This window comes from Diabrotica undecimpunctata, chromosome 2, assembly GCF_040954645.1.
Source record: "Diabrotica undecimpunctata isolate CICGRU chromosome 2, icDiaUnde3, whole genome shotgun sequence".
In the NCBI taxonomy this organism is placed as follows: domain Eukaryota; kingdom Metazoa; phylum Arthropoda; class Insecta; order Coleoptera; family Chrysomelidae; genus Diabrotica; species Diabrotica undecimpunctata.
The window spans coordinates 153,121,965-153,149,641 of NC_092804.1; the positions used below are offsets into that span (position 1 = coordinate 153,121,965).

The window sequence follows — 27,677 nt, forward strand, 5'->3', positions numbered from 1 at the left end:
ATTGATTTCATTAGATTTCAGAATGCTTCAACTGATATTCTTCTCTTTTCAATTTTTTGTACTTCCAAATAATTGCTACTTTGTCGATTGTAGATTATTTCAAGAAATGCAAATTTTTGCACTTCTCCGAAAGGATACTCTTTGCTGTCACGGTTTTAAGTCTTTAAATGTGTATCCCCATTTCAATTGTCTATCAACTCCAGAAACTCAACTTTCCGTTCATTAATGATAATACTATAACCCTGCATTTCTCGTAATATTGTTTTATTAAGCCCAAACTTAATTTCTTGTTCCAGTACCTAGTAGATACTCTCTCACTCTGCCTACGCTGGGTATATAAAATTCTCTTAAAATATCTTATATTTTAATTTTTCTTATTTTTATATTGTAATTACTTTTTGTGTTAAAACTTTTAAAATATATTATTATCCTCCTCGGTGCTAAAATACGTGGTGGATTTTGGCCTCTTCCACAATTCGCTTCCAGTCTCTTCTCCTCTTAACCTCACCTCTCCACATCGACTGACCTGCATAGCTCTCAAATCTTCCTCCACGTCTAGCAGCCATCACTTTCTGGGTCTACCTCTCCTTGTTGTCTTGTTGTTCATTTTTTTATACCAAATTTTCCTCCGTAATCTTTAAGGAGTCATTCTATCCACGTATTCTGGAACATCAGTCAGGCACGTCAGTCTTCGTGACTTTACAAAGCTAGCTATGTATATCCTACGATCATCTTTTAAACTCAAAATTATCTCTTTATTTTCAAAAATTCAAAGAAAGCATTCATCTGCGTTTGTCATGCACATTTTTTAAAATAAACATCTAAAAATATCCAGGAATTATATATATTATATTTATATAATCACGGGGTTCCACAATCCCGCAACTCAACCTCTATCCTCTCCTATCTTGTCCATAGTTTTCTTCCAGGTTTCTTCAGACGATTGGATCTTTGATTCTTTTTTTCCATGTTATTTTTGGTCATCTGCGTTCTTGTATTCACAGGATGATATTTTAACACAATGTGTGGCCATCTACTGTGATTCATTATTTTCACTTGTCCATACCACATAAGCTTTTTTTATGGGAAGGAGGTGGTAAATCTTTTGAAGACCTTACCAGGCCGTGTCCCGTTAAGGATGCCTGGCGTGTGTTGGATTCAGGGTGAAAGGCTCCATTCGCACGTAGTCCTCCCAGAGGAGTCGTGTTATATAGCTCATAGCTCCCTGCCTACCAACTAAATTACACCCCTCAACTGGACTGAGGGGGTGGTGAATAGACCCCCTCAACCTGATGAATAGTCCGTCTTCTCTTTCTCTCTCTTTTACATTTGCTGTAGATTATTTCTGGTATTACTTTCTTTTTGACGATTTGAGTTACTGCCTTCAGTATTGCCTTGTATTCGGTCTTTGCCGTCATTGTTACCCTTTTATTTTTTTTCTCCGAAGGTGGCAATTTCTAAAGATCGTACCAGGTTAACCCATCTCTAGGGATGGCTGGCGTGTGTTGGATTCAGGGTAGAGGAGTACATCGGAGTCCATTTCCCCTTAGAAAAAGGAGGTCTTGCTAACAGATGCCTTTCTGTGATCCTGCCTATCAACTAAAACCACCCTCTACTACCTGTGCGCTCCTATCGCACGTACCGTACTTCGAAAGTGGGATGGCCGCTGTAAGGCTGACGACACTTTCGGAGGACTACCTTCTCTTGTCTATATCTTATCTTTGTCGTTGGTCCGGTTGGTGTTTCTTTTCTTCTTCTTTATTTTTAATTACTGTTCGAATGTAATTATATACAATATTCCATTCCTCCTTACATCTCGTCATCTTCACGATCATCTCTCTCATAGTTACAGCGTTCATACCTATTTCTTTACACATTCTGTTTCTCTCCACTATTCATTCATTACACTCCAGCATTATGTGAGTAACAGTGTCAGAATATCCACAGTATATGAATTTATCTGTATCTGTTTTTCTGAATCTACCTGCATTATTGTATTTGCGCTTACCCTACCTACTTCCTGTGTAATTAATTTCTGTCGTTATTGAAAATTTTGCACTAGAATGCATAATGCTCGGTCGTATTAGAAACTCCACATGGAAACGCGCAGTTTCCATCCGCTACCTTTCCTATTCTAGGTAGGTCCCGAAAGAGCCGTGTTCTATTAGAAATTTGATGAAAAAGTTATTTTAAAAAGTTTCCCTGCCGCCGTATTTCATCCAGTCTGCAATATACTCTTGTCCAGGCCGCCCTATGATCATTTGTCCATTTTTCCTGCCATTCTGTTATGCTGCTACTCCTAGCTACTATTTTCTTCTACTCATACTTCCCGTTAGTTTCCGCCCTTTCCTTCACCATCAAGTGAATAAGTACCATCCCTGAGATCACTTGTATGGTCACCGTTGATGTTGTTCAGTGGTTTTTTGAGCTTTTCCTAGCATTCTATTCTTGATATTAAATACTTGTTGCCATACCGGCGCTATATAGAGTATAGTAGAGTAAATCATTTCCATTAAAATTCTCCTTTTGACAGTCCCTGGTCCTCCCACATTGGACATAATCCTTGTCAGAACCGAGGGTTCGTCTTGTATCCAGGACTACCCCCAAGTACTTCACTTTTTTGACAGGTAAGAGCCTATCTTCCGTCAGTGCAAAAACTATATGGCCTCTGGCCCTCGAACCCTTAAGGATCATAGCTTCAGTCTCCTCAGCCGCTAGTATGAGATCCCTGCTTCCCATCCACGTCTTCACTTTGCTGAGGGCTCGGTTCGCTCTATGCATGATTGACCAGTTTTCGTACCACCAGGTCGTCCGCATACACTATTGCCTGTACACCGATACCCTGGTCAGCCTCAAAAATCTCATTGTAAAGAACATTCCAAAGGAATGGTCCCAGGACGGAGCCCCGCGGCACTCCCGCCGTGGTCCTCATAGAGTTACCTCTTGCAATATTGATGAACCTATCCGTAAAGTAATTCCTGACCAAGTTCTGCAGATAGGGAGATATCCTTAAGTAAGCCAGTAGTCTGACGATCATTTTCCAGCTAGCACTATTAAAAGCATTTATTATATCGAGAATGAAAGCCAATATCCACCTGCCCTCACAAATGGATATCGCTCTCTTGATCCTGTTTAAGACGTCTACTGCAAATTTTCCTTTACTGAACCCATACTGGCGGTCGGATATACCACCTTTCTTCAATATCTGCCTCTCCAGCCTTGTCTTCACAAGAATCTCAAAGACATTGCCTTAGGTATTTAACAGGCATATAAGTCTGTACGCCCCAGGCTCCTCTAATTCCTTTGCCGGTTTCAGAATAAGTATGAGATTTGCCGTTTTCAGATCTCCTGGGAGCTTTTGCCTTTTTAGCAGGTTGTTCATACTATCCTGTGCCCATAAGCTGTCGCGTTTTTATTTTATCGGTGATATTTCCGGTTACTCCAATATGTTGTCTGACGTCTTTATTTCTTCTATGTTCTAGTTTTGATGTTCTCTCCGCTCTTCTGAGAAATCCCATTTCCACTGTCTCAATGTTTTTCTTATTTGTCTTGTTGCCAACATTGGCTTGTTGTACATTGTTATAGGCTTTACACAACGGACCTGTATATTGATAAATTGGTTTCCCGTCTAATTTTTGTCGACAAAGTATTGAATTTAATTTTCGATTGCCGCTTTCTTTTTCCATATTCTAGCCTGTATATCTCTATCAGATGTCTCTTGATAGGATATAATGCTTCCTAGATATGTATATTCCTAGTATATTCTGATTTCACGGCCTTCTATTTCTATGTTAGGTTAGGTTAGGTTGCTGATTCCCCAGTTCATATATATTCAGTTTTTTTGAAAATTTATTTTCAAACCCTACTTTGAATATTCCTCCAGTAGTTTCCTTATCATAAATGAGATATCTTCCTCATCGTTAATTATAACTACTTGATCACCTACAAATACATAATAAGGTGTACAAAGTATCCTGATTCATCTCTATACCTATTCTGTAACACTGCCTGTGCCAGTTACTTTGTCGATGAAAGATGAAAGAACCTGATGTCCTTTTGCTCACTTTTACCACCGCTATGTTATTTTTGACATTATTAATAGTTTCCATATATAGTTGATTTCAGTTGCTATTTCTTAAAACTTTAAATAGTTTTATTAGGGGCACATTACCACAGGCTTTCTTTAGGTCAGCAAATATGGGCATATAGGCTCCCTTTTCGTCTATTTTCAATTGTTTGCCTAATTAAGAATATATTTTCAAGGCAGGATCTTCCATTTCGGAAACCACTGTTCTTGAATTTTTTCCAAGTTGTGTTCTATTTTTGTTCTGGGTCACTAGGACTCTAGGCCAACAAAAATAATATTGGTTGTAGGTTCCTTTCTAGTCTTTTTTCAACTGTTTGTCAAATTGAGAATATATTATCAAGGCAGGATCATCCATCTCGAAAACCCCTCTGCTCTTCAATTTCCCCCAAGTCTTCTTCTATATTTCTCTAGATCTCTAGGTCAACAAAAGAATATGGGTATAAAGGTCTCTTTTTAGTTTCTTTTCAACTGTTTTTTTAACTGGGAATATATTATCAAGGCAGTACCTTCCATCTCGGAAACCACTTTATTCTTCAATACTTTAAAAGCTTAATAGGGATATTTCCCGAACCTGATACTTTTTCATTTTTTTGTACGATCTGAGGCTTTTTTGATTTCATCTATTGTAATTTCCTGTACTGTTGTATTTTCTGTTGCAAACAGTTGTTCTTTACATGCGAATTTTTCTATCTTCGTCAGTAAACTCTCATAATCCGATTTTCGATCGTGGAGATTTATTATCTGTATATTGCCTTTCTCACTTGTGTCTGTTGTGTTCTTAAATTCTTGAAAAGTTTCCAGGCCTCTGCCATTTTGGTACCGCCCTTCTGTGTCTCTAGCTGTTTACATTTTTTCTCCCAGAACTCATTTTTCTTTTATGCTACTTCAATTTTGACTCCTCTATTTAATATAACAAATAACCTTCGATCTTCATCGTCTTGCGTTCCAAGCCAAATTTAAAACGAGCTTTTTTATCTTTTACTCACGTATTGAGATCTTCGTAAAACCATTTCGGGTTTCAAATTTTCTCATTGTCAAATTTACCCAATGCTTCTTTTCCTGCGTAATAAACATGTAGCTTTATTTGTTCATACAGATACTCGGAGCTACCAGAACTTTTTTAAACTAAGAGAATTAATTAAAAGAAAATAAAAATAAATATAGATAAAAAATATTTTATTATTTTTAATAATAGATATTATTTTTTAGGGGGCATAAGATAAGATATGCCATTTTCTTAAATAGCCGTTGAATCTGTGAGCCCTTTCCTCCCACTCATAACTAAGATCATCGACTTTACTTGCAACAAACTTTTCAGAATTTGTGAAATATGATGGACATTGCTCGGGATCATCTATTGTAATTATATTGTCATTATAACTAAAAATTAAAACAAAAATAAAAATAATAAAATTAAATAAAAAGTTTTGAACACATACAAAAATAATACTATACTTAAGTTCTTACGCCTGGTTTAATTTAATCTTACATTGGATGTGTGCCAAAGAGAAAAATACTGAGATTTCGGCTTTTTAGAGCCTCTTCAAAAAATGTAATAGTGGACTGGATTGAATTTATAGAAACAATTTGTAAATATTGGGGCGGCATAACTTAAACTCAGAATATACTATAAAGTAAAGGGACCTTTTCATAATTATTGGTCTTTCTTTAACAATGCGATGAATTAAGTTGAAATATACTAAATAAACTACATTCAAAGTTACTGCCACTAATAGTCTTATATTGTGTGTTATATCACTCAAGCTAAGCTACATTTAAAGATAAGAAATAGGGAATAGTACCCACTACACAATATATTATATACACGATATATTAAAAACTGAAGAAAATTTCTGAAAAAAAAAATAACGCAATAAAAAAAGTTATAAAATGAAAAAACATTTTTCTTCTTTTGTTATTACGTTATTGGTTGCTTTACTTTTCTCTTGCATATATAAAATCTTTTACTATTTTTAGCATAGTAATATTAAATCAAAGCTTTCAGTTTTTTTCTTCTTTATTTTATAGTGGATGAGATTTCCATTCAATATAAGGATTATACTTGATTAGTTCTTAATATCTTCATTTCGAATTTTATTCCTCGACAATAATCATTATTATTGATGTTTCGCCTCTGGATTCTGTAGATTATATGAATATACATTTCACGCAAGTTGTATAATATTGACCTTGCTCATTGTACAAAGTTGTGGTACGAGTGGGAGAGAAAGAGCTAGAAATAATATCTAGTCAAGGCCAAGGAACAAAGAAACTTGGTGTTGGAACGATGAAGTGCAACTGAAGGTTAGAGAGAAATTGAGGCTAAAAAGAGGTATGAGAGGTATAAAAGAGAAGATAAGGATATATGCAAAAAAGCAAAGAGAGAAGCAAAGCTACTGCTAAGGAAATATGGTTTGCAAAGCTGTAAGAAGAGTTAGAAACACCCGAGGGGATGAAAAGCTTATACAGCTTTCCTAAAGTAAGGACAAGCCATCAAAGAACTTGACTCACGTCCATCAGATTAAGAGTGCGGATGGAAGAGTGTTGATGTGCCGATGTTGAAATAAAGCAAAGATGCTATGATTACTTTAGAAAGTTGCTAAATGAAGAAACCCGAAGACAGATCGAATATGAGGAACCCCAAATTAGAATGCAATACCGGCAATATCGAGAGATGAGGATGTCGAGACTTTATATATAGAAATAGGATGAAGAAAAGCAAAGCAGCAAGACCTGATAGAATACCTGTCGAGGTCTGGAGGGCTCTAGGAAGGGGTTGATATGTTGTGGCAAGTGATAAGTAGAATAAATGAGAAAGAAAGGATGCCCAATTTGTAAAGGGGGCGCGTGATGGTATCACTGTATAAAGATAAAGGGGACATTCAGGACAATAAGAACTATGGAGGGATAAAGTTAATGTCGCACACAATGAAAATTTGGGAAGAACTGTAGAGCGAATGTTAAGGAGGAAGACATCGATAGAAGGAGAATAGTTTGGATTTATTCCAGGAAGGAGGAAAATTGATACCTAGCTTGCTTTAAGACAATTGATAGAGAAATTCGGCGACAAGAAAAGAGGGCTACATTTGTTATTTAAAGATATTGAAATAGCGTACGACACAGGTTCTAGACAAGGGCTATTGAGATGTATGGTAGAGAAATGTGTTCCTGAGAAGTACGTAAGTACGAAGAAGTACGAATGTACACCACAGTAAGTACTTGTATCAAATTGACCCAAAAGTTTTCCAGTGGCTGTTGCTTTGCACCAGGGCTCTTCACTGAGTCCCTACTTGGTTAATCTTGTTATGGATGTACTGACAGAGAAGGTACGGAAGGAAGATCCTTGGTCAATACTTTTACCTATGATATCTATTGTGTTAGTGGATCATACCAAAGAAATGGTAAAGGAGAAGTTGAAAAACTGGAGATGTGGTTGGGAGGAACAGTATCGGTTATGGATATTGAACTGCTTGGGGAAAAACTAGGACGAGTATGAGAATTTAAATACCTTGGCTCCTACATAACCTACATAACCTAACCTAACCTAACCTACATAACAGAAAATAAAACACTAGATGGAGAAATTGCCCATAGGATACAGGGTGGTTGATTTAACTAGAAGCGAATGAGTGGGTTGCTATGTGGGACGAAGGATAGAGCTGTTAGAAGTTAATGGAAGAAGAGGTAGAAGAAAACCGAGAACTTGCTCTTTGTAATTTTCACTTTATTTTGTGTTCGTATCTTTTCGAGTAGGTTTCTTTTAGTTGATGCTGTCATTACAATGTAAATAAATAATCTTCTTATGCAATATTATGTTGTTGTCGATTGGTATTTTGTATCGTATGGGTACCTTAAATATTACCATTATCCTTGTTATTAAGATGCTCATATTAAATTTATGTGATATATTTTTTATATTATATAATAGATGTTTGATCATGTTTGTTTTCGACTATGGCGACGTCATCGTTAAATTGTATTTAACCGTAAAAAGGGGATATAAAAAACATAAAAAAAGGAAGAAACATTATTATGAATTAAACGGCGATGAAAACCAAATTTCGTAGTATTGACCAATCCTGCTCTAATATCATTAACATACTTTATATTACCTTTGCCATTGCGAACAAGGTGTTCTTTCTTTAAAGCAAATCACTTGAACGACATTGAAAAATATGGCACCAATTGTGTTGGCGCTTTCGGTATTCGCAGTTTGAAGACATTTTCTGAAACTTGCATCACAGTCGCAGTGGGACCTTAAAATAATAACGAATAGTTAAGAAAATTTATATATATATATATATATATATATATATATATATATATAAATCTATATATATATATATATATATATATATATATATATATATATATATATATATATATATTTAAAGATTAAACACTACATATCGAGATGGCGCTTTATAATATAGAAGCGTAAAATATTTTCACTGAAACATATTTTCATATTATTAATATTATTTATGTTATTACAGTTAGTACATTTATTTTGTTAAATGTATTACCTCGTAAAAGGAGAATTGTTACAAATTCCTTGTTTACATTCACCTGGTGCTAACGATTTAGTACATAAATCATGCTCTCTACAACATATATCTTCTTTGTAAAGGAAGCCTATATCGGAATAATCGTTAGCAATAGTTCCTGAAAATCAATATTAAATGTTACATTTACATTGGTAAAAAATTATATTAGATTGACTAGACCGTATTATTTAATGCACTCGTATATACAAAGTCTTAACATTAACCACTTATGCTTAATCTGTTGGTGCAGATACAAGTGTACATGTGTACAATGTACCCCCTTTGTGGACAGAGTGGTGGTTACCCAGGAAACGGCACTAGGCTCGGGCTTCAGTCTGGTCGAGTATCTCGGGTCAGGGTTCTTTGCAGCTCAAATACAAAGAGAAGAGAAGTTATAAGATAAAGAGAAAGGAAGGTAATATTTTTAAAGGAACAGGGAAACCTACGACATATAAAATAAGATAACGAGAAAGGTAAGGTACGGTTAGGATAATCATGCGAGAATAAAATAAACCGTGAGAGAAAAGTTATTATGGTTACGCGGTACACACTTAATATTTCGCCACATATACATTGTTTATATAATAAATCAAATCGTAATATCAATCAATACCAATGTCTGAAAGAGATACACCATGCACATGAAATAAGTATATACATAATAAAAACAAATAAAAGGCAAATAGTTCATCAACAGGTTTATTTTGAGGTATAGTTAAAGTAAATGCTCTATAAAAATTGTATTGAACAGTTAAATAGCAAGAAATAAGTTACTGCACAATTTATTATTAAATACAACGAATAATATTTTCTGAAAAATAATTATGAGTAATTTAGAATCCTCAAGAATAAGAAAAAGGCAAGGAATATTATAGTTGTATCTACGTCAATATTTGATATAACTTGAAATAAAACAAATGAGTGATTTTTACGCCTTGAGAATACGCGAACATGAAGTTCCTGAAATGTTTGATTGTGATCATAATACAAATATGTGTATAAAATCTATAATAAATATAAACTACATATAAAATAAATCTGATCGTACCTCGTATGTATATAAATACCGTAAATTTATGCTATTTATAGTTCGTTCGGTTTGATTCAAAATAAACAAACCATAAATAAATTGAAGGCACTGAACTTGAGTCATAAATTCTTTCCTAACGGTTTAGATAGCACCGGGGAAAGATGATCGTTGAATCATAAAAATCTTAAAAATCTTAAAAAAAATCATAAAAATCATAAAAATCTTGGCTACTCACAATTGAAGAATACGATATTGTACTTACATTCGGAATTCAACATTGTACTTACGGCAGGTAGTCACAGGTAATAACGTTCTTTCGTAGAACGGCCCTCGACAAAGGCACTTGACAGGTTGCACCCGCAACAGGTGTATTGGGACGTCTAAAGTAGCGTAGATAATGTAAGTAAGGTACCGAATTACCATGGATTCAATCAGCACATAAATCATCAAATTAATGTAGGTACAGGTAATACATCAGATCAATCCTCACAATACACTAGACTGAAATAGATCAGACTGAACTGAATGGATGGAGGAAACAACAAACATAATTGACTCAGTGTCATCGAATTGGAGGACGTCTGCACGACAAGAGAGAAAATTTACTGTAGGAAGCACTGTATGAAGATAGAGGGATAATGGTAGATTGAAATTACACTTACCGCCGTTTGATGAACACAACCGCATGCAATAGGAACTACAACGAAAATTAATTCGATTTTTGATATTTAGACCAGCTAGGGATAAAAAAGAGTGGTAGTATTTGTCGGAAAGAGCTAAGCAAAAATGGTACTTAATTGACAAGTCCAGAGTGGTCTTATTTTCTATTCTTTTCTACTTTCTCCTGAATGAAAAGATTATTTTATAGAAGAGACACACCTCAGCTTTTCTTAGAAAATAAGCTGGGTTGTTCGACAATAGGAACGAACTTCTTTGTTAAGAGGAATCGTTTCTATTTAAGGGTTATTTCTAATGGATCTAGCAAAGTTCGTGGACATAGGCGGCGTGAAAGTAATTTTCTGAGAGAAACAATTGAGGAAATTTTAAACATGCTGCAAAAATAAACCAAGAATCGAAGCATTTATGCCAATCCAAAATACATATCTTAGAAATCAGATTTTTGTATGCTTCGTCCGCCTCATTTCGTGTCTTAAAACGTTTATCGTATAGATGCGGTATTAGACTATATACAGGATGGACCATTTAATTGATGTTTTTTGTCTTTAATTAAGTACTCTGATGATATAAGAGGAAATTTTTACAAAATTTTTTTTACAAAAAATCAGTTCTTGTTTCAAACAATTGTTAAATAACACATTTTGTGACCTGTACTAGAAGTTAGTTTCAAAGAGTTCAAGAATTAAAATATCACAGATATCAAAAAATTTACCTGGTCCACACCATTTGGTTCCTGGATAAATAAAGCCACCTTGAAATGGTGACTCTATATCTTCTTTACAGACTTTTGCTAGGTTCTCTACAGCGTCGTCGCTCATTTTCCTTACTCTTCTGGGATCAGAACTTAGCAATTTATCTCGTATTTTCCCTCTAGAATCGTAAGCAAAATTTCATTAATTGTTAGTGAGCGTATGAGAAATATCAATATAATTCACGAGACCAATGGAGCAATATATTAGCTGTCCACGTTTCCCCAGCTGATATGACTCGGGAAGTATGGACAGCTTTGTAAAAAGTACTTTCACAGTTTATTAAATAAAGAATTTGACAGAAAACCAGTTGGGTTAACGGCGGCAGAGACAGCAATGGTGACTAAAATAACAAACAAGGAAGTGGTTCAAGCACTCTCCAAAAAATAAAGAAAGGAAAGCAGTTGGATCAAATGGGGAAGTGTGGAGAGCAATATTTAATAGAATTATGGAAGTTGGACAAATGCCACATGAATGGAGAAGCAGATTGTTTATTTCTTACCCACAAGCTCAATCTTGTTTTATTAGAAATAATATGATGCTGCAATATTACAGTAAAAAGTTTACCCAAAGTTTACTACTGGAACATGCTTATTATAACCGAAAAAGTTTTTTTGGAAATAAAAAAGAAATTTTTTATTTGTTGAAAACTTGTTATAAATTAGCATGTTCCCATGGTAAACTTTGGTAAACTTTTTACTGTAATGTTATACAATCATATTTTGTCGATTAAAATAAGATTTAGCTTGTGGTTAAGAAATAAACAATATGTTTCAAACGTTTAAGTTTAGACGTTCTTCAAATCTATATAATTATTTGTTTATGGGTATTTTAAACTAACTTATGCCATATAAAATTAAATTGGACTTACTCATTTTAAAACGAATACACTTAAGCTTGCATCTCATATTTTTTTTAATTCAATGCCCAAATGATTTAAAAATGGCCTCGAAAAACAGTAAAATCTGTTTTTTTTTCGGCATTTTTATTTGTTTATTTACATTTTACATTTAAAGTAAGTCTTATACAAAAAAAAACACAAGAATAAACAAAAGATGGTTTATTTAACAATTTATATATTTAAATAATATATATTTAACAATTTACTTATTTAAATAATACATATTCGTTATACACGCAAAACGTACCTGCAAATTAAAAAAAAAAAGAAACGTCGCAATCCGTAAACAAGTACCAGAGATACAGTTAATTGTTTATTCCCCTCCATCAGGAGGACCTCATTTTGAAGCCTTAAAGACGATTCCGTTGAAAGCAATCTTTTTAATTTGGCACATTGGCAAATCATTATTTAGAAAATCCAGATATACGGCACCACTCACACTACCGTCAAAAAAATGTGGGCCAATCAATGAGAATTATTTGTAATTGGTCGCTACTTTAAATCATTTATAAATTCAATTGTTTTTGTGTTAAGAAAATGTTTTCAAAATTATATTAAAATTTCAGAGAAGCATTTATTAGATAAGGACATTTTTGTATTAATTCTTTTTGAAATGTATTTGCAGCAATTTTATTAACCAAACTAATTTTATTTGGTGAGTTAACGAAATTTTTTTTTTCTTTCTAGTTCGACTTTGTAACGACTTTGTTCGATCTTCTCTTCCGACCTTTGCATTGGTGTCGCCTATAATAATTTTAATATCTTGTCTGGGCATTTCTTCAGATAATGACTCTAATTTTTCATAAAATTCATCTTTCACTTCTTCTCCTTTTTCTTCTGTTGGAGCATGATGTATATTTATAAGCGATATCATGTTCTCTTTTCCTTTATTTCTAATTGCACACATTCTGTCAGATTTTAATACGAATCGTTTTACCTGCTCCACGTCTTCATATACCAGAAACCCCACTCCAAAATTCCTATTATCGCTTCCACTTGTATAAAACGTGTATGGGCTAATCTTTTCAATGTTGCTTCCAGTTAAATGTGTTTCCTGTATTGCTATGATGTGTATTTTGTATTTTTTAAGTTCTTCTATTAGGTTAATTAATGTTCCCTCCTCGTATACTCCTCGTACATTCCATGTCGCAATATTTAGGTACATATTCTTATTTTGCTATTTATGTTCAAACTCATTTTCCTGTTCATCGCTAGGGTCCGTTGGCATAATGGGCCATCTTTTTCTTTTTCCACTGCTATATGCCGTTTTTTGGTTCCATATTTCTAGAATTTTCTCGTTTGAAAGTACCATCTCCGGCGCATTGCCATTTTATTCCATCCACAGTTAGTTTTTTGTACACTATCTTCACATTTTTACCTTCAGCTCTTAACTCCTTGCCTTTATTTACAATTTCCTGCCTCATGTGTCTTTCTTTTTCGGTCAGGTCATCGTTGATGAAGATCTTTTCTCCAGTAAGAAATCTGAGTTTGCTTTTTTCTTTCATTACCTTAATTTTTAGCCATAATTCTTCATTTATACTAGACATATATTGTTTTTTAGCTTCATTGCAGATTATATTTCGACATCCTCTTTTAGGTGCTTTTGTATAAAATCTTTTACGTTCTTTTTAAAATTGTTTCATCTGTTGCGTTTATTGGTAGACCGATATTTCGATTTATTTTACGATGTATTAAGCCAATTAATCTTAATTCAAGGTCAAGAAAAATAGAGAAATGAACGATTAGTTTATTTAGAAAAAACAAATCTAGCTTACCTGTCAATTTGAACAACACAGTAGGGCATTTTGGTGCTGAGTTCTATCATTTTTGACATTCCATAATCGGATATAAAAACTGTACTTGATAGAGTTACATCAATAAGCAGAAATAATTGAACAATGCGAAACAGTTCATTATACTGAAAAAAAAAAATAAAAATAAACGTAAAAGAATAATTATAGAGAACAACAGATCTAACAGTAAATTTCACGGTAATTTTATTACGAAGCTTCCTTCACTGAAATCTGAATCTGAAATCCCCCTGAAAAAGGATTAGTTTTGTTCAATCACAAATTAAACTTTATATACCTATATAATTTTTTATCTATTTAATTGTAGTATATATCTATATTTTAATTACGAGGTTATTATAGATACAATGTTCAGAGATTTCGCAAAAAATGGTGTTAAGTTGTTTATATTAACAGTATTAGAAAATTTCATCCTATGTAGCATATCTGGAGGATAAGAGTTCTCAACTAAAACAGTTTTCAACAATTAAAGATCTTCCTGGAGGTAATCTGGATGAGAAAACCTTAAACACGTTCTTTTAATCTTGTTATAAGGTTCATTTTCATCTTGTTTGGATGATGTGAGTAATAGCTTATAAATCTCTTGCTACACATGGGTTTTATTAACCATCTGGTTTTCAACACATTATCTGTAGTTCTTGTCAAGGAATGGTAGAGAATCTTCCACCTCTTCCTCAACTGTGAATTGTATATTTTGATTATGATTGTTGTAAATGTTAACTAAAAAACTAAATCATCTACATAAATTTTAATAAAAGGAATGAAAAAGTGTAATTGTTGATACAATCATTGATAACATCATTCATGATTTAGGCTACCAAAAATTTGTTTATAAAAGACACCATTAAATATAAAAATATCAGACTCAAAAACAAAGTTGATAAGTGTTTTGAAATGTAAGAAGTGAATAGTAAATTGATGACTAGAGATTAGAGAGTTACATCAAAACTAACTAAGCCATAGTTTTGTGGTAATCGAAAATTATTGATAAAATAACTAAAGTCAAATGAGTCTTTAGGAGAGAATAAAGATAAAACTATAGACAAAGTTGGTTTATGTATTTTAGGTAGAGCATAAAAACGTGCAGCAATAGAATTATATATTTTGAGATTTCTTCCTTTTTTATTCTCAATAAACTTATTTTTGTGTAATTTAGATATTGGACAATTTGCTTTTTCATACGTATAAACAGGACTTCTTGTAAGTGTAGTGTAATACTTAGTATCATTTAAGAGTTTTCCAGTTTTTTGTAGGTAATCCTCTTTCCATTTTACAACAGTTACGTTACCTTTGTCGCTTTTGACAATGTCAATTTCAGGATGGTTCTTAAGGAAAAATTTAGTGTGTACAAAGTATTTATTAAAAAAACGATCTTTGAAAACTTCTTTATGTAAAAATTTGTTAATAACATTTGTACATTTAGATCTAACAAAATCCTTTTGACCATAATTAAGTGGTCTGATTATTGATTCACTATTAGAAAGTAAATGTGGAACACTAACATCTGATTTAGAAGAGCATACGGAAAATGTAGGTTCCAGTGCTAAAAATTTTTTTTACATTAAAAGGAAAATGAATAGAAGTTAGATTTTTAAACTATTTTTTTTTGAAATTTGATCTTATTAAAGGCCTCTAGTTTTAATTTATTAAACTTATTTATTTGTATCCTTTTGATTTTATGAAATTATAATTACTATTTATGGGAATAAAACACAATTAAAGGTTAAAGTAAGTTTATTGACGTTTGAATTTCCACTTCGGAAATCGTTGTAATTTCCGAAGTGGAAATTGAAATTTAAGCAATTTAAATGTTTTTAATCGGTAGTGTAATGAATGTTATAGTTGACATATTTATGTAGTTTTAGTCATGAAATCTTTGTCTGTTTATTTTGTAAAAATTTTTACCTGTAATTTAGAAATGTGCCTAATATTGGACATAGAAGTATTCTCAATATTGGATATCCAATATAAGGAACGTTTTTTATGTATCTATATTGAAGAACGTTTTTGTTACAGAATGTCCTTTAAAAAAAATGCAATGGAATAAAGCAAATATGGCCTCTGCAATTTCGGCCCTACTCAATAAGGAGATGGGATAGGTTAGGAAAGGCTACATTAGAATATTATTGTTAGAAAGAAAATCCACTGGAATACCTCGAAAAATCAACTCTTGGTCGTAAGCCATTTGTTCTCGAAGCATTAGAAAAAGGGTTGGTTAAATACTGCTTGGAATTTGAAAGGAGGTTTTATGGTTTCACCTCAACTGACATTTAGCCTTTCAGTTGGCTTTGGCCAATAATTTGCCACATCCATTTTCTAACTCGAAGGCAGGGAGAAAATGGCTAAGGAATTTTTTAAAGCGTAACAAGACTATTTCTTTTCGAACGCCACAAGGAGTATATGCTACTAGAATCAAAGGATTTATGAAAGAAAATCTTAAGAAATTTTATAATATTCTGGAACCAGAACTAAAAAAGATAAAATTAAATCCAAGCAGGATTTATAGTGTATGTATAATGATTATAATTTATAATCCAGGATAACACAAGCTGTTCAACACAAGCATACTAAAGTTATAGGCTTAAAAGGAAAAAAACAAATTGGAGCTTTAACAACTTCGGAAAGAGGTTCACTTTTGACAGTTGTCACAAGTATATGTATGAATGCAAATGAGCATTACATTTCCCCAATAATGATCTTCCCGAGAAAATTTTTTAAAGCAGAATTGATGGATGGAGCCCTCCTGGAGCAATTGGAAGATGTCATCCTTCTGGGTGGATTCAATCCTACTTATTTACGCAGTGGATGGATCATTTTATTTTCTATACTAAGCCATCCGCCGAAGATCCTGTCATTTTAATTTTAGACGGTCACTACTCGCACACAAGAAACTTGGATGTCATTAATAAGGCTCGAGAAAATAATATCATTGTAATATCTCTAGACTCAACTCATAAGATACAACCTTTAGATGTAGCCTTTATGGGTCCGTTAAAGACATAATATTGCCAACAAATCGAAAACTGGTTAAGAAATAATCCTAGTAGAACAATTTCCCTGTACCAGATTGGTGGTTTGTTTGGAAAAGATTATTTAAGGACATCATCAATGAAAATCTCATTTTATGGTTTTCGAAAATGTGGTATTATCTCATTTGATAGAGATTTGTTTTGTGATCAAGATTTTGCAATCCATAAAAAGTTAGAAACTTCTCTTATTGATGACAATAGTAACAACGAAAATAAATCTCCAAATCCTATTGAGAAGCCCAAGCAAATTATCATTCTACAGGACGTTTCTGTTCAACCTGGTGGAATAACTACCAGGATTGATGAAATAAGCAATTCTGTAAAACTAACTGACTTAAAACATTTGTCTATTTTACCTGGTCCATCAGGAATTAAACGAAAGAATTCTGGTGCAGCAGCTTTAATTAGTGGATCGCCTTATAGAAAAGCTCTTGAAGAAACACTATCGCCTAAAACTGCAAGCGGTGTTAAGAAAGTGGTAAACTTTGACTCTAATACATCCAGAAAGTTAGAGAAAATAAAAGAAAACGAAAAAGCTGATACTAATTTACGCAAAGAACCCAAGCAAAAAATTAAATCCAAAAACAAAAGGAGAACAGAAGTCGTTTCTTCAGATTTATCAGAGTCTGAGCAAGAAATGCCGTTTGTTGATTCTGAAGATGACATGGATCAAGAAGAAGAAGATGTGGAATGCATCTACTGCCTTAAATTTTTTTTTTCGACAAAGCTGGAAAAAAATGGATACGCTGCTGCAAATGCTACAGATGGTGTCATGAAGCTTGCGGTGGAGCTGAAGGCAACATTAATTTCATTTGCGAATTTTTTATGGATGGATAGTCACTATTAACTTGTATTAATTATTTTTGAAACTTTCAGAGTATTAAATATCATTTACTGAAATAAAATTGATATTTTGTAATCACTAAAATAACAAATGTATTTTCTACATTATACATGTACATGAAATAAGCTTTCCCCTAATATCGGATACCCTATCCAATATTAGGCGACTATTTTGTAAACTGTCGAATTTGAGTTTTTTTTTATTAACACTTCATTATCGCTTACAGGTATCTTTTAGAGTTATTTCATTCCTACCAGAACATAATAGATAGTTGTACCAATAAATTACTAAGAATAAAACAAAATTAGAATTATTTTTTGTAAAAAGTAGCGGTTGAAAAAAATGTATCCAGGCCAGTTTCCTCTCTCTCTCTCTCTCTATATATATATATATATATATATATATATATATATATATATATATATATATATATATATATATATATATATATATATATATATATATATATAATATTGATGTGAGAAAATAAAGATATCTTTACTAGTTATGAAATGGTACCATGCGGTTGAAAAAAATGTATCCAGGCCAGTTTCCTCTCTCTCTCTCTCTCTCTCTCTCTCTCTCTCTCTCTCTATATATATATATATATATATATATATATATATATATATATATATATATATATATATATATATATATATATAATATTGATGTGAGAAAATAAAGATATCTTTACTAGTTATGAAATGGTACCATGCGTATTATAAAACTTAACTTACCCTCATTTCTGTTCTTATGTTAGATCGAATGTTCATGCACTGAAAAATAATAAATAATTAATAAACTCTTAGGTATATCTTTCTAAATTGGCGTTGATTAATAATAAATCTGTGTTGGTATAACCAATAGGTATACGAAAGGAAGTTGTGGTTTCAGAAAATTTTATACTTACAGGTAGTGGTAAGTATAAAAACTTTCCAAAGTAGTCAGCATAAAAATTATGTATACAGAGTGTTCCATATTGTTATGACATTTCCGTAAGACTTATTCCATTTAGAAAAAGTCGCTTGACGAAAAGGAAGAAGTATTAAAAATTCAGATTGTTCTAGATGTCATCGAAATATTTCGAAATGTCTTGTAAGGTCTGGAACGCCAAGTTTACAGTTCAATTAGAGAGTAGTAATCGAGTGTTTGAATAGTCTGTCATACATTTAGATTTGTTAAAGGTGGGTACACATATGCAAGCCAAACTGTTCGTGAACCGTTTACGATCGCTATATTTGTAAAATTTGTACGGCAGGACGAACCGCTTGCGAGCTGTTCGTTCGTCGCTCGTCAGGACGACCACGGCCTGTCGAGCATATTTTTCGGCGTGAACCCAAGTTTTAAATAATCGCACAGTGGTCCAAGAATAAATATATTGAACTTATTGACTATAGCATAACAAGAGGATACTTTGGGATTTGAAAGACCGTGATCAATTTCGAAAAAACTTAAAAGATGATACATGGCGCGAAATAGGTGAGAATGGACATGCCACCAGAAAACTGTAAACGGAAACTGATAAACCTATTGGCATCGTAACATCTTCTAGAAGTTGATCAAATTCCTTCAAAGAAAATTTAAATAATCTTGCGCGTAAAGTCTCTCTGGAAGTTCAAAAGGGCAAACGAAATTATCACAAACTGTCCCAAAACAAACATTGATACTTGTGTTGAAAGTACCGAGACAACGTTGCATTTGGATTTTCATCGGCCCAAATATGGCAATTTTTTCAATTTATTATACCCCTTCTAAAAATAAAAAAATTAAGGCAATGGAAACGGACTATTGGAGACAACGTTGCCGGTATACTAGACTTGATAGGGTGAGGAACGTAGACATTAGGAGAGAGATGGAAATTGACCTAGACATAATAGATATTATCGAAGCCAAAAGACTAAACTGCTATGGACACCTGCAGAGAATGTCTGAAAATAGATGGCAAAAAAGATAGAAAAATGGACTGTGCTACTAGAAGAATACGACGTAGACCAAGACGGTCATGGACAGAAGATGTCGAAGATGCAATGACCGCCAGAGATTTAAAAACTGAAGATTGCTTCGACAAGAATTTTTGAAATAAATTTGGATCCTGTTCTTGGTTATTTAAAATAGTTTCGCAAACATTTATTCTGGGCAAAAAATCACGTGGTAGGAGATTCTCAACTGGGGTATAGTTGAATTGATGGAGTTTTTGTTCGTGCAAAATACTTAACGTAGTAAATGATCTCAGCCCAACATTGCCAGCTAATCGACGGACTCCAATTCCTGGATTTTCTTCCACATTGTTCAAAACGTCTTCTTCTTGTTGAACAGTTCGTACTCTTGGTCGAACATTTCCATTCTGGGTTCGAAAACTACCCGATTTTCTTAACCTTTGAAATAATCTGAAAAATAATTTTCTATCGGGTTGCCGTCGATTGGGATATGTGTCAGCATAATATCTAGCAGCAGCACGTTCATTAAAATTTTGTTGGGCATAAACTGCCTGATATGGTATCGTTCATTTCACTATTTGAAAACAAGTTGTGACATGGCATTTTACAACTTAAATTTCATGTAACACGCACAACTTGGAATGCGAAGATGGTATTAAAAACGTATCTAACTGTTAAAAATGACAGCTGCAATGATATAACCATGACAACTTGCACAATGATTATTGTTTCAAGGTTATTTTCGGGTGAACTACAACGAAATGCAAAAAATTGAATTTTGCATCGTAGATTTCCAATTTGTTTATCTCGTAAACGGTCGAGTTTAGGGAGATGAATGTAGTATACTTTTTTTAAGTAAAAATAATCTATCTATCTATCTATACAGCCCTTGCTGTCCAATTTTGGACATAGGCCTTCTCTTCCTTCTTCCACGTCTCTCTATTGTAGACAGTTTGTATCCACTTCGGGCCTGCGTGTTTCTTCAAGTCATCTGACCATCTCATTTGTGGTCTTCCTCTTTTTCGTTTGTAACTATATAGTCTCCAGTGTATAATCATCTTATTCCATCTGTCGTCTTTCTGTAGTATGGTATGTCCAGCGAACTTCCACTTAAGTTTTGCTATCTGCGTTAATACATCGGTCACTTTTGTTTTGTTGCGGATCCAAGTATTTCTTTTCTTGTCTGATAGCCTGATGTTAAGCAATTGCCGTTCCATGGCTCTTTGGGTCTTCGCTATTTTTTCCATGTTTTCCTTTGTAAACGTCCAAGTTTGAGAGCCGTAGGTGAAAACAAGAAGTATACAATGGTTGAAGACTCTTGTTTTTAAATATTGGGGGTATTTTCTATTTTTTAGTATATAGGAAAGTTTTTCGAAGGATACCCAAGCCAACCGTATCCTTCTCTTTATTTCTCTGGTCTGATTTTCTTTATTTAATTTAACTATTTGTCCCAAATATACATATTCTTTTACTTGTTCTGTAGTTGTTTGTGCAATTGTAATTATTAAATCTTCTAGTTGGTTGGTCATAATTTTCGTTTTATTATAATTCATTTGTAGACCTATTTTTGTTGATTCGCTATTTAATTCATCCATCATATTTTGTAATTCTTCCCTTTTATGTGTTATTAATACAATGTCTTCTGCACATCTCAAGTGATTCAAGTATTGGCCATTTATGTTATTGCCCCGTTTTTCCCATTGTAATTTTCTCATAATGTCTTCCAAAGCTCGATTGAATAGTTTTGGTGATATATTGTCACCCTGTCTGACTCCTTGCCGTATCTTAATGGGCTCCGTTTGTTTTCTATTTTGATGGATGTTGTTGCTTGATCATATATGTTGGAAATTAAGTCCGTATATCTATAGTCTATTCTCCCATTTTGTAAAGACTTCTTTACTGCCCAATGTTCCACCTTATCGAATGCTATTTCAAAGTCTACAAATGCCATATAGATTGGGATTTGATATTCGTTGGCCTTTTCAATTATAATTTTTATCGTAAGCAGATGGTCGCTTGTATTGAATCCTTTTCTAAAACCGGCTTGCTCTCTTGACTGGTAATTATCTAATTTAGTTGTTAATCTGTTTGTTAGTAGTTTAGTTAACAGTTTGTACATTATATTCAGTAGCGTTATGGGCCTATAGTTTTTCAGATCTTTTCTATCGCCCTTCTTCAATAGTAATAGTGTTATTGCCTCGTTCCATGTGGTGGGTACTTGTTTTGTGTTCAATATTTTATTCATTAGTACATAAAAGACTCCCACTGTAGTTTCCCCCCAATTTTTTAGCATTTCCACAGTTATTCCATCTTTCCCAGTAGATTTGTTATTCTTCATTTCTTTGAGTGCCTTTTTTATTTCATTTTTACTGATTTCTGATTGTAGGTCAGACTTAACGTTCTTTATTTTCAGTTGTAACTGATTACGGATTTCTTGGGTTGGTTATTCTTCTGTTTTGTAGAGATTTGTATAATATTCGTGCGTTATCTGTAAAATTTCATTTATATTGTTGGTCTCCACTCCTTCTTTGTTCTTTATGCTATTAATTTGTATGTTTCCTAGGTTCTGCTTTAAGCACTTATGTTTCTATTTTTTTCAATTATTTTCTCTACCTTTTCTTCCTGTACTCCCGTTTACACTTCTTGATATTGTTTCTAATAGTTTTGTTTATTTATTTGTATTTCATTTTATTTCTGTCCCCTTGTTCTAGTAATGTTCTTCTTGTGTTTATAAGAATCTGTGTTTCCTGGGATATAAAACTTTCTTTTTTGTTGTTGTCTGTGCTATTTCTTTACCCACTTTCATTAGAGTTTCAGTAAATATCATGTTTATTTCATCGATATGTTTGTGTTCTATATCTTCACGATATCTTCGCTCAATACGAAGTGACATACTGACGTGATTTGGGGTGATTGCAACGCCAACGCATCCCAACTGAAGGAGCGTGCCGGGACTGCCGGGTGAGGGAGAATTTAGGTGCCAGGCTGCCAGGTAGGGGTACAATGTACAATGGCCTTGAATGCCTTGAAACAAGTGGCACGTTAGGACAGGGAAGAATAGTAGCTCTTTTCGCGGAAATTTCCAGCACGAAGTTGGCATTTTTCTTGTAGAAAAGTTCGAATTATCCAAAATATTCGAATTATTCACGACTCAACTTATTCACTCAACTTATATAGAAAATGCTAGGGACCAGAATAAAAATTCGAATTAAAGAAGATTTCGAATTAGCGACGTTTGAATTAAGCAGGTTCCACTGCATTTCAAATAATAGTTCGTCATCGAACACCTCTGTTTCTTATTTTGGTTATGATGTCCAAAAGGGGGCAAGTCGCAATTTTTCATAAATCGATCTAGTGGTGCCATCTTGTAACATGGAAGTGGTCAGCGGCTTGTTACACGTCCTAAAAGCGCCTAGTTCCCGTGAAATGCTAATTATAGTTTACGCATACACCGCCAATAGGGGGCAAGTCCTCGTCAGACAGGTCCTAAAAGGGTAAAGTCCATATAAACAGCTGATAGACATTGATATTGAATTTAAAGTAAATAACAATGAACATATAAAGCAATAGTAGTGGAAATGAGACTGAAATAGTGCCTAGACAGAATGAATCAAAAAAGAGGAAAAAGCACGGCAGAATGAGAGATGTCATGAAAAAAATTAGACTGCAGAGTCACGAGGTAGGTGCAACCTTTAATTGTCGTAAACAATGTTTTCAAAATGTGCCTGAAGAAACAAGAAAAACTGTACTCAAGAATTTTAACACAATGACTTCTATTAATGAGCAAAACTCATACTTAGGTGAATTGATTACAGTACTCCTTATTCGCCGAAGAAGGCATGGGAAAGATGAAAACGAAGCAAATTTGAGAAGTGCTGCATATTCTTACAGGGTACGTTTTTTAGCACTGATAATAGCTTAAAAGAAATAAATATTTGTAGACAAACTTTTATGTCTATTTATGGAATAAAGAAAAAAAATTAGAGATATTACAAAATTCACTAAAAATGACTGGAGTCGCCCCTAAATATAAAAGGGGAGAAAATAAAAACCATCCTAGAAAATTGGAATCTTACGTTCTTGCAGCAATATAGGAACATATAAAGTCGTTTAAAGAGAGGAAAAGCCACTACAGACAGTGTGAATGATAGTAAAAAATTATACTTACCTGAAGACTTAAACATACAAAATATGTTCAAAATCTTTTGTGAGTTGAACCCTTTTATAAAAATATCTTACGAGTCTTACAGAACAGTCTTTAATACAAAATTTAACATAGCCTTTGGATATCCCAGAACTCATACATGTAGTTCCTGTGATAAGTTTCTTATAAAAATAAAATCTCTTCTGTCTGATGTTTTAAACAGTTTCGATCTTGCTTAAAATGAACTCTTGCAAAAGGAAATACGCCAGCTTACGATACAAAATGATGTACACAAAAGAAAGCCTGAGGTATTTTACAATAGAAAAAGGACTGCGAAGAAAAAAAGTCGAATCTCTTTGCTCACGAATCTATTTGTCTCAATTTTGGAAAAAATCTCAGTGTCCCAAATATAACAACAAATGATGTTTAATATAAGAGCTAGCTGAACGTCCATGCCTTTTATGTCCACATTCTATCTACAGCAAAAAGTGTGTTTTACATTTACACGAAAACACTTGGCAAAAAGAGAAGCGCCGATGTATGCTCAATGCTGAATGACTTTCAATGGAATGTTCTCGATATACAAGATCGCTTGAAATATTCTGCGACTCGTGCGGGGGCAAAATAAAAATTTCACCATGTCTCGTTTTTTGCATTACATTGTCCACAATATACGTAGACTTGATTATGTTAAAGTTACTTTCCCTATTCGTGGGCATTCCTACATGGAACCGGACAAAAATATGGGCTTAATAAATTTCAAACAACGAGCTGAGATCCCTTCAGATTGGGTTGAAATTTTTAGACGTGCTCGGGCAAAACCATCGCCATTTGACGTTGTGGAAATAGATTAATCCTACTTTCGAGCATAGACGAATTTTTTTAATACTAAAACAGATTATTTGAAGAAATGTCCTTTCAGTTCCCGTCCACTTCGAGAATTAGAAATACATCAAGAACATCGTAGATTAATATATCACCGGGAGTCCTATAATGTGCATGGGTGTAAGCAATAATGAAGGAAAAAGAAAGTAAGCGAAAGGGACCTGTGCTATTACAAAATGAATTTGAACTTCCATCATATTCTTATTCAGGTATAAAAAAAATATTAATATATTGGAATACTATTATTAAACAACATTATTTTTAGATTTGATACCAATCTTGGCTAAAATAAATGCCTACAAGATTTGAAACGATTCTGTGGTGACGAAGCAAAACAATTTTTTGATAACCTGCCTAAGAATTGGAATTATTTCATATTATTAACTTTTGTCTACTTGTCATTTTAACTTGTTTTTTTACTTGGCCCCTTTAGGCCAACAATGTTTGGTGGTTTGATCAATTAAAGCTTATGTTCTATTTTGCATAACATCAATACAAGTTTAATTTCTTGTATGTGTCTCATTAATTACCCAAGTAACTCATCTAATCAACAGGGTTCATGATAACCATCAATAATTGATCAATAACTGGTTTTAAAATTTAAACTTCGTTTTGTACGAAATAAACATTTGGTGACTTAGCTCTTTATGGACCTGTACCCTTCATATATACCTACTAATTGAATTAACAATTTTGTTTAGTTTGATACTCACTTTAAACATAATGTCATTCAAATGTATTGTATTCATCAGAGATAGCATCTTTAGGTATGTTTTTGGTGGATTATTATGCCAAATCTAGAACCAGATTGTGCCCCTTTGTATTTACTTTTGTCAGAATATGCTGGGATGTAGTTTCCATAGTTAGCAGTTCTTTATACTTTCTTTTTTTATTTCAATAAACATGATATTATGTATCTTATTTTTATTTACTTCTAGTATGTATTCATATCTTCCATGTCACAAAGTAATGAAAAATTAGATACGTTTGATTATTTACTTTATAGAAAATTTTATTTAAAATTTATTTTATGACACCACCTGATGCATATGTCAAACGGGGTATTTAAAAGAATTTTAAATACATGACACATAGTATACAGCTTTGATAGAAAAATAGTTTATAGAATTTTACCTGCTCATTACTGAAAACATCAATAATGGTGATGTTTAGGTATCTAATGTTATTATTTACTTTAACTAAAGAAATGTTTTTAGGAGCATGTGTTAACATATTTAAAACAAATAAAAAACTTTTTGTTTTGCAAATAGATTTTTTGATATGCATGGAGACTTTATATGAAATTTATGTACGATTACAAGTAGATGTGATCCTTACCTTTTAAATAAAAATTCACAATTTATGAATAAACTACTATTATGTGTAGAAAGCTGAATGAAATTATTTCGGTGCTTTATCGATTTCGGCGCTACAGACAATTTTAAAAAGCCGACTCTAAAATTCAAATACATATTAATAAACTTCGCACTTAGGCAACCAACACTACAGTGGGATTAAAGTAGGGAATAATGATGATTACCGATTGATTGAAAGAGTGTGATTATTTAACTGTGATAAATAGTTGTTACATGTAACAGAAAGATTATAACAATATTTTGACATTAAAGTACATTAATAAAACATAAAAAATGGAAAAAAATGAAAACTTAAGATATATGATCTAAACTAAGAAAAATTAAATTATAGAAGTAGAAGATACCTATAAAATAACAAAGATAAAACACAGATTTTGTAATAATCTCTAAGGTTCTAAAAAACGCCATCGTATACAAAATATAACATCTCAAAAAATAGTCGTAGTGTAGTAGTAGCAGTAGTCCTTTGATTTGAAAAATATACATAAGTACAATTTTAAAATAGTCCAGTCGTTAGTCGTTAATGATTTTACCTTTAAAAATCATACAAACAAGCTGAATTTGGCTGGGGACATTAATTTTAAATCAACAAAAAAGATGCAACAAAAGTTATCACTCCTACCCCCCGGCTTCATCCTAAAACACCACCTCTTATATAGAGCTTATATAAAACTGTTCAATAAATTGCGATAAATAAATACGTTGCACGATAAAATGTATCACTTTCATTGACCGGTCGTAGTGGAATTTAAATTGTTAAAGCCTAATCTTCAAAACCGATAACATCGTTTAGGCGTTCTCCATTTAAAATGATTCCGTGTTTACAAGTTTCCAAGGCTTCACTAAATATTTCCTCTGAATATAAGTTGAATAATATAGGTGAAAGTATACATCCTTGTCTAACGCCTCGCAGAATCTGGACCGCTTCTGTCGGTTCATCTCCAAGATTTGTTCTTATTGTGGCTGATTGGTTCCAGTAAAAATTTTGTATTATACGCCGCGCCGGTCTTTATCATATATTTGGGCTTTTGTTAAAACATCCATCATGTTTCGGTGTTGAACTGTGTCAAATGCTTTTTGGCAGTCAACAAAGCAGGTGTAGATATCGCAAGTCATATCTGTGCAACTTTGGAATAATACCTGTAGACTAAATAGTGCATCTCTCGTACGCCTTTCATGAATTCAAAGTGCGTGTCTTGTATTCTCTCTTCGCATAGCTTGTATATTCTGCGATGTATAATTTTAAGAAAAAGTTTTAATGCATGGCTCATTAGACTTATTAGCCTATTTTCTTCGCACTTTTTCGCTCCCTGTTTCTTTGGTAACGTAATAAATTCTGAAACTAGCCAATTTTTTGGAATATTGCCTATGTCATAGATATTATTGGAGATTTTACTTAATATTCTAAAAGATTCATCATCCAGAAGTTTAAGAAATTCAGACTGTACTCTATCGGGACCTGGAGCTATCCCTTCTTTTAGTGATATTATGGCTGCTCTTATTTCTGCCACTAGCATAGGTGGTCCTGTTTTCGGATGTATTGGGGACTGGTTCTACCTTTCATCAAAAAATAAATTTCGTATGTAATTTTTCCAGGTATTATTAATACTCTCTTTTTCCACGATTACCTCTCCGTTGTCATTAACAAGTTTACTT

General features: G+C 33.1%; 1 protein-coding gene across 5 annotated transcripts in view; it reads right to left on the reverse strand.

Moving 5' to 3' along the window:
• Positions 1 to 26,082, reverse strand: part of LOC140435068 (phospholipase A2 phaiodactylipin-like) — a 34,301-nt gene extending 8,219 nt beyond the window's left edge. Inside the window, exons 1-7 of one of the 5 annotated variants that reach the window (XM_072523757.1) lie at positions 25,984 to 26,082; positions 18,417 to 18,455; positions 13,768 to 13,910; positions 11,055 to 11,212; positions 8,614 to 8,752; positions 8,200 to 8,343; positions 5,259 to 5,467 (exon numbers count right to left, since the gene is read on the reverse strand). In XM_072523757.1, the coding sequence (XP_072379858.1) occupies positions 5,293 to 5,467; positions 8,200 to 8,343; positions 8,614 to 8,752; positions 11,055 to 11,212; positions 13,768 to 13,910; positions 18,417 to 18,452 (795 nt within the window). In that variant the 5' untranslated portion in view covers positions 18,453 to 18,455; positions 25,984 to 26,082 and the 3' untranslated portion in view covers positions 5,259 to 5,292. Of the gene's footprint in view, positions 1 to 5,258; positions 5,468 to 8,199; positions 8,344 to 8,613; positions 8,753 to 11,054; positions 11,213 to 13,767; positions 13,911 to 18,416; positions 18,456 to 18,589; positions 18,609 to 25,358; positions 25,658 to 25,779; positions 25,854 to 25,983 lie in introns of those variants that run through there. The other 4 variants (XM_072523759.1, XM_072523756.1, XM_072523758.1 and 1 more) reach the window with 4 other exon arrangements.
• Positions 26,083 to 27,677: the final 1,595 nt, after the last annotated feature.